Source organism: Ursus maritimus, unplaced genomic scaffold (assembly GCF_017311325.1).
Source record: "Ursus maritimus isolate PB19 unplaced genomic scaffold, ASM1731132v1 scaffold_23, whole genome shotgun sequence".
Classification (NCBI taxonomy): Eukaryota; Metazoa; Chordata; class Mammalia; order Carnivora; family Ursidae; genus Ursus; species Ursus maritimus.
Genome location: NW_024424786.1, coordinates 33,352,747 through 33,360,505, shown reverse-complemented (window position 1 = coordinate 33,360,505; position 7,759 = coordinate 33,352,747). Strand labels below are relative to the sequence as shown.

The window sequence follows — 7,759 nt, the reverse complement described above, 5'->3', positions numbered from 1 at the left end:
AAATTGTGTTATAAACATATTGAGATAATTCTTTTACTTGAGAAGAGGCTGGAAAACATTATGGAAATGTTATTCTTGAGGTTAATAATTCCAAAAAACATCCAATTAACTACATATAACAATATCCTATTGGACATTTTGTAAAGGTCCAAATGAAATAAAATAATCATCGAACACTTAACGTCTTGGGTGAGAATTTTCTTAACAAAACTCCCTTTTCAGTGATTGCATTTTTTGTATTATTCAAAGAGTATAAGCTTGCTGCATCATAGCAGATGTCTGTAATTATAGATATTTTAATTAATTTATACTAAAAATCTTTACAACCTTGTATTCACCCAGAAAATTCAGTTATCAAAGCAGATAATTGAAGAGATGGCTAAATCTCCAAGGGGGTATCAGATCCTAATGGGGTCCTGAAGAGTCACTGGTCTGAGTTAGTCACAGAGACAGGTGCAGTCCCCTCACTTCTGAGGGGGGTATCTCTCTGTGCTCCCATGTGTTCCTGACACAAACCAGTTAAAAGGATTTATTGGTGTCTTTTTTCCTTTGAGGCTCTCTCTGAGGAGAAATGATACAAATCCATTATGCCTAAAGCATTCAAAAGCGTCAAAGGCAGTCGTGGTATATCTGCTAATTATGCAGGACATCCTTATATTCCACTACAAATAATGTTCTGTTTGATACCTTCCCACCGGTGTCTCCTCGTTAAGTCTTTCTACTCTAACCAGAGATCTGGAATCAAAACATAGTATCTGTAGGAAAGGTATTTGCATTATTCTCACAACCCTTGACTGTCTCCTTGTAATACAGTGGCTTTTTTAGGACTTTATTCCTACGGATATAATGGTGTTTGAATGATGCTTACTGCATCATTAAAAAATGTACAAGTAATAATAGTATATATGTACAGCTGTTTTCCCCTTTTTTTGTGGTGTTTTAAACTTATTATTGAAGTAAAATATAAATACTAACAAGTGCATACATCATACATTTTTACAAATCCAACACAGCTATGGAATCGGAATCAAGTATAACTGCTACGACAATAACAAAAATAAAATATTATCAGGACCCCGGAAGAGTCCTTCATTCTCCTATCACACACACAAATACACACACACACACACACACACACACACACACAACCATTATTCTGCCTTCTAACAGCATAAATTATTTTCACCCAGTTTTGTTATTTCATATGAAGAAATACTGTGAATGTTTTTGTTTGTTTGTTTGTTGTCTTTGGTGTTTTTTGGTCTGGCTTCTTTCAGTTAATATTTGTTATAGGTAGTTCTAGACTGCTCATTCTCATGTCTGTGTACAATGCCATTTTATGAATAGACCACAAATTAGTTATTCATTGTGCTATCATTGAATGTTAGAATTGGCTTATGACCAGTGATATAAACATTCCATTCCATCTGATGTTTTGATGAACATATAACTTTCTTTTTCACACCTTTGGGTTTTTAAGAAACAATACAATTTGGATTTTTGCCATGTATTTATGAAAGAGAATCGTTTATACTTTATAAAAAAATTGTCCTACTACACAGAAACATTTCCTGAAAATGGTAATTAAAAATAGTTCATCCCACATCCTTCACAACCACAGCAATATTTAACCTAGATTGGCTCCACCTGGAATGTATTTCCATCGGGCACATCCTTCAACTGAAATTGTTGAGTCGTAAGATATGCATACTCAGCATTAGGAAATAGTGCATAGTGAGTTTCCAGAGTGCTCGTATCAATGCACACTCCTACCAGCAGTGCAAATAGTTATGGTTGCTCAACATCCTTGCCAAGACTTAGTATTTTCCATCATTTTCTTTCCACCTTTATATATAAGGTGTATGGGGATCATCATGGTTTTAGCTTGTATTATTCTAATGCTGAATGAAATTGAGAACATTTTCATATGTTTAAAGCCCATTTAGATATTTTCTTTTGAAACATGGTGTTAATGTCTGTTGTCACTTTTGTATTGTATTTCATGTCAACTATTTATGGATTTGTAAGAGTTACTTTTGTATTTTGCACGAGTCCCTTGTCAGCTCTTCCTCTGATTCTGTAGGTCTGATTAAAGTATCCTCTCCCACTATGAGAGTTTCCTTTTCACACTATTAATTTTGATGAACAGAATTTCCATGTAAAGTTCAATTAATCATTTCAAATCTTAGATCGCTATTGTTTTGTGTGTTCTGTTTAAAATGTTGTACATATTTCTATATCACAAAGGTGTCCCAAGAATGATTTCCTTTCAATTGTCATTTGCTTTCACATTTAGATCTTTAATCCAAGTAGAAATGATTCTGTCTAGGGCCTGAGTATGTGTCCAGATTCTTTTTTTTTCTCAAAATAAATATATAGATTACCTAAGAGCATTTATCGAAAAGATCATTCTTTCTCTTTTCAGAAAATTCTGATGCATCTATCATATGCTAGGTGACAATGAATGTGTGGATTGTTTCTGAAGTCACCATTCCATTCCATTGATCAGTTAGTCTGATTTCTGGAAAATGTTTTTGTTCTTTTTTTTTTTTTTAATTGAAGTGCAGTTGACACACTATTACGTTAGCTTTATATGTACAACATAGTAAATCAACATGTTTATATCCTAGGTTAGGCTCAGTGCAAATGTAGCTGTCACCTGTCACCGTACAATGCTATTAAAATACCCTCAACTGTATTACCTATGCTGTGCCTTTTATTCCTATAACTTACTCATTACAAAACGGGAAGTCTGTATCTTGCACTCCCCCTCACCCATTTTTTTTCCATCCCTGTATTCCCCTCCCCACCGGCAACCATCAGTTTGTTCTCAGTATTTATGGGTCTGTTTCTGCTTTTTCTTTGTTTGTTTGATTTGTTTTTACATTTCATATATAAGTGAATTCATATAGTATTTGCATTTCTCTGATTTGTTTCACTTTCCATGATAACCTCTGTGCCCATCCATGTTGTCACAAATGACAAGAGGTCTTTCTTTTTTATGGCCGAGTAATATTCCATTGTATATATACATTCTACATTTTTATCCACTCATCTATCAATGGCTACTTGGGCTGCTTCTATATCTTAGCTACCGTAAATAATCTTGCAATGAACATAAAAGTTCATATATCTTTTTGAATTCGTGTTTTTATGTTCTTTGGGAAAACACCCAGTAGTGAAATTACTGGACCCTATGGTATTTCTATCTTTAATTTTTAGAGGAACCTCCATACTAGTTTGACAGTGGCTATGCCAGTTAGGGCAATGTTTTCTTAATTACTATAGCTTGTAATAGGTCACGAAACCTGGTGGTGTAACTCCTGAAACTTTATTCTCTTTCTACAAGACTGTTTTTGATTTTTTGGATTTTGCCTTTCCTACTAAATTTTACAATCAGCTTCCATCATTCTAAAAGATAGAAGAAAAAAAAGGAATGAAGAAAGGGAGAAAGTTATTTACAAAAAATTAAAATAATTTTAAAAATAATTTTTTAAAAAATCTAGCTTTATTAAAGAATTGGTATCTGTTTTAGAATATGTCTGTGTTCTTTCTTCTAAGATATTCTGGATCCTTTGACAAAGCATTTGTATGGCATATGACACATTTATGTCTTCCATTCAACAATGTTTTTACAGTTTCTAGCAAGAAAATTATGCAAATCCTTCATTACAATTTTCTCTAAGTATTATACAGTTTTTATTTCCAGTATGATAGATAGCTTAAAATTATATTTTTACCTGGTTTTGCTAGCATAGAGGAAAAAAACTGATCTTTTCTATGCTGAACTTACACGCATTAATTTTGCTAAAAACACTTACTGTTTCTAATGTTTCAGCATAAAGAGTTGTTTTGAATATTTAATGTGCACAATCAGGCTTTCTGAATTTAATCACACATCTCTTTCTGCCTTCCCAAGTATATGCAGGTATACATATTATTACTTAACGGAATCTGAGATGCCAACACCACAAGGGGATAAAGTTAAAGTATCATTAAGGCAGATATTGTTGATTATTTATTGATGTGTATATTCCCCCACAAAAAAACAATAAGTGCCATCTTACCTATGACATATGCCAGTGGGATGGGCATATTTATTTAATATTAAATGAAAGGCACAAAAACACCTTTAAAAAAAGATTAAGAGGAGATGTATTTTAAACAAAACAAAACAAAACTTGTCTTCAATTGTCACCCAAGTACTTGGCAATGTGAGAACAGTGGTCTGGATATCAGTCTCTTGAACTGAAACCAAAGTTGATAACAGAAGAATGGTCACTATTGAAATACCTGTAAGTTGAAAACAGGGAAAACATTTCTAGTTTTCTATGACTTTTACACATTGCTGCTTTCTAAGCCCTGTGACATAAACTAAACAATAATCTATTACCTAATTTATTGTTTACATAGTCTATATTGAATTCTACATGGGCAGTTTGGGTAGGTTTTCCCATAGTCTATGCAGGGCACCTTTTACCTCTTTGTTCCTCAAGCTGTAGATCATGGGATTCAGCATGGGGATAATCAAAGTGTAAAATACAGAGGCAATTTTATCAGTATCAAAGGAATGATTGGTTTGGGGTTGCAAATACATGAAGAATAGTGTAGTGTATAATACAAGGACCACTGTCAGGTGGGATCCACAGGTGGAGAAGGCCTTGTGCCTGCCCTCTGCAGAATTCATCCTGAGGATGGCCATTAAGATCAGGATGTAGGACACAAGCACTATCACAAGGGAGGAAACCAAATTAAACGCTGAAAAGATCAGTATGATCAACTCAATGTCACGTGAACTTGAGCATAGCAAATTTAATAAGGGAAGACTGTCACAGTAAAAATGTCTAATGACATTATGGCCACAGAAGGATGACATAAAAATCTTTATGGTAATTATCAGAGAAAGAAAAGCACTGTAGACATAAGGGACTGCTACCAACACCCAGCACACCCTCTGTGACATAACAATCATGTAGAGCAGAGGGTTACAGATGGCCACATAGCGGTCATAGGCCATTGCCGACAGAATGAAAAGCTCACTGATGATGAACAAGATGAAGAAAGCCAGCTGTGTAGCACACCAGTTATAGGGGATTGTGTTTTGGTTAGTTACTAAATTTACCAGCGTTTTGGGTCCCACAGCTGTTGAATAACCAAGATCAGTGAAAGCCAGGTGTCTGAGGAAGAAGTACATGGGTGTTTGGAGCCTGGGGTCCACCTTGGTGAGGATGATCACGCCCAGGTTGCCCACCACTGAGACCGTGTAGATGATGAGGAAGAGCCCGAAGAAGGGAGCCTGCAGCTCAGGACGGTCTGTGAGTCCCATTAGGATGAACTCTGTTAGCACTGTTAGATTTTGTTCATTCATCCAGGCTGTTAAGGAAAATTGCTGTGGGAACAACCATCACAAGAGTCATTGGAATTCAGGAAACAACATCTGCTGACATTTTAGAAGGCAAAGCCATTATGGGTAAGAAAATCCAATTTTTTAGATAAGTTATTTTAAAATAAAACTGACCTACATCATTGAACGTGGAACCAAATTTAAAAAAGTGTTACAACTTTAGGTATATGGTAGCCATTTTATTTTTTGTGCCAGATGCTGGCTGGGAATTTTGATATATTTTTAAATGTTTTACACTTAAAATACCTATAGTTGGTTAAACGTATCATAATTTAGAAGGAATTAGATTAAAATAACAATCTTATGCTTCTTGCTTTTTCAACTTTAGTCCCAACCACCAAGTGAACCATGATTAACTCATTTAATAGACTTTGATTTGCATTTCTCATTATAATTGCGTGTAACTAATGGTCTTCCCATTGCACTACCCATTTATTTAAGTGTATTCTCATTCCACTATGCTTTCATGAGTTTAAATATTATTTAATTATTTTTATGATGATATACAATTCCGCTACCTTGCAGACATTCCCAACATGCCCACTCCAATGCACATAACTCAATTTTATTTTTTCTAGACTAGTGTATCTAAGTATTTACCACTTTGCTGTAGATTTTTTATTTTTTATTTTTCCTAGAATAGTGTATCTGAGTATTCACCACTTTGCTGTGGATTTTTTCAGTTTCTGATCTGTGATATGCGGCACACTAAGTAAGGTCTGCGTCTACAATTATTCAATATGAAAAAGAAGAATTATCTAACATTCCTCCCTTTGCTTTGACCTTAGCACTAATATTTCTGAAATGATGGGTTTAATTGCATAGTTGTATTTTCTAACACATTTTAAGACAAGTAAAAATTATTAGAATGTACTTGTTAATGTACCACCTAAAATCATCCAATAAACTCTATAAATACATTTATTTAACCAAAAAAAAAAATATCAGTGTAAAGTAGGGGATCCTATCTCAAATGTCTTAGATGCTGGCAAATTATATTGCATGGTGTACATAAATGAAAGACAGAGTAATAGAGAACAAGGGGAAAGAGATATGGCATGATTCATTATAAGAACATTTTATTTGTTTAAATGACATGGACCAAGACAAATGATTATTTGATCTAAATAAAACCAACTGGATATGGCATGGAGAGAAACGGAGTACATTTACTATATTTTACTTTGATTACTATTCTTACACCTTTGTATCATATTCCATCAAGTCTACATAAATGTTTTGTGTTAACACATTTTATTTAAGGTTTGCCCCTCATTGACCTCTACTTTTCTAATCCTTTCTCCTTCAGATTTTTTTTTAAAGGCAGGTGCTTCCAAACTTTCATAGAAAATAAAAATCAGGGCTGTCTGGGTGGCTCAGTTGGTCAAGCAGCTGCCTTTCGCTCAAGTCATAATCCCAGGGTCCTGGAATCAAGTCCCACATCAAGATCCTTGCTCAGTGGGGAGCTTGCTTCTCCCTCTGCCTGCCTACTGTTTCCCCTGCTTGTGTTCTCTTTCTGACAAATAAATAAATAAAATCTTAAAAAAAAATCATCCATATATTTTACTAACTATTCCAGAGTAAAAAAATGTGAACCCCACTGCAACTCCTCCTTAGAAGAGAAAATCATGATTTAAAAAAGAAGGATATAAGCCTGGGTGGCTCAGCCTCAGGTCCTGGGATCAAGCCCCACGTCAGGATCCCTGCTTAGCAGAGTTGCTTCTCCATCTCCCTCTGCCTGCTGCTCTGCCTACTTGTGCTCTCTCCCTAGCTCTCTGTCAAATAAATAAATAAATAAATAAATAAATTTTAAAAAAATTAAAATAAAAAGGTTATAATAATAAAACAGATCCACAATATATTCAGGCTTATAATTTCATATATATATATTTTTCATATATATATGTATCCCATAAACAATATTAATATCTCATTGACATCAAATTTAAAAGAGTATGAGAATTACAGGACAGTTGTCTAAGCTGTGTTGATCACTTGTTTATCTGGATGGTTTAATTTTGGAAAATCTATAATTAGAATTCATATTATCACAGTGAATTAGAAAAAAATGAGCATTTGAACAGATGAAAAATTAATACCATTTAGAAAGGACAAAAGCTATAAACATTAAGAATAAAAGGGAAATGACATGATAGTAGAATATCTAATAAAAACTACACTGTACCTACTTTCAAAAAGTGTAAAGTCAAAACTTTTTTGGGAAATTTTATAGAAGTCCTTAACAAATTGGTAGAAATATTGTGTTCCCAGATACCACTATTTAGTGTTATAAAAATGTCAATTTGTTCAAATTAGTCTTAATTGCACAATACTTTTATAGTCAAAATCTCATTA

The 7,759-nt window shown here is 33.9% G+C and overlaps 1 protein-coding gene across 2 annotated transcripts; it reads right to left on the bottom strand.

The window, feature by feature from the left end:
• Positions 1-3,051: 3,051 nt before the first annotated feature.
• LOC103666223 (olfactory receptor 8K3-like) lies at positions 3,052-5,368 on the bottom strand. 2 transcript variants are annotated; one of them, XM_040639116.1, is made up of 2 exons: positions 4,474-5,368; positions 3,052-3,080 (listed from the first exon to the last, which is right to left on the bottom strand). In XM_040639116.1, the coding sequence occupies exons 1-2, from the start codon at positions 5,366-5,368 to the stop codon at positions 3,052-3,054; spliced, it is 924 nt and encodes a 307-aa protein (XP_040495050.1). The 2 variants fall into 2 exon arrangements, with proteins under 2 accessions (XP_040495050.1, XP_008692461.1); XM_008694239.1 differs by lacking the exon at positions 3,052-3,080 and having other exon boundaries at positions 4,427-5,368.
• Positions 5,369-7,759: the final 2,391 nt, after the last annotated feature.

What these genes read in the sequence shown, in the direction of transcription:
- LOC103666223 (XM_008694239.1), bottom strand. Translation starts at nt 5,368, where the DNA reads ATGAATGAACAAAATCTAACAGTGCTAACAGAGTTCATCCTAATGGGA.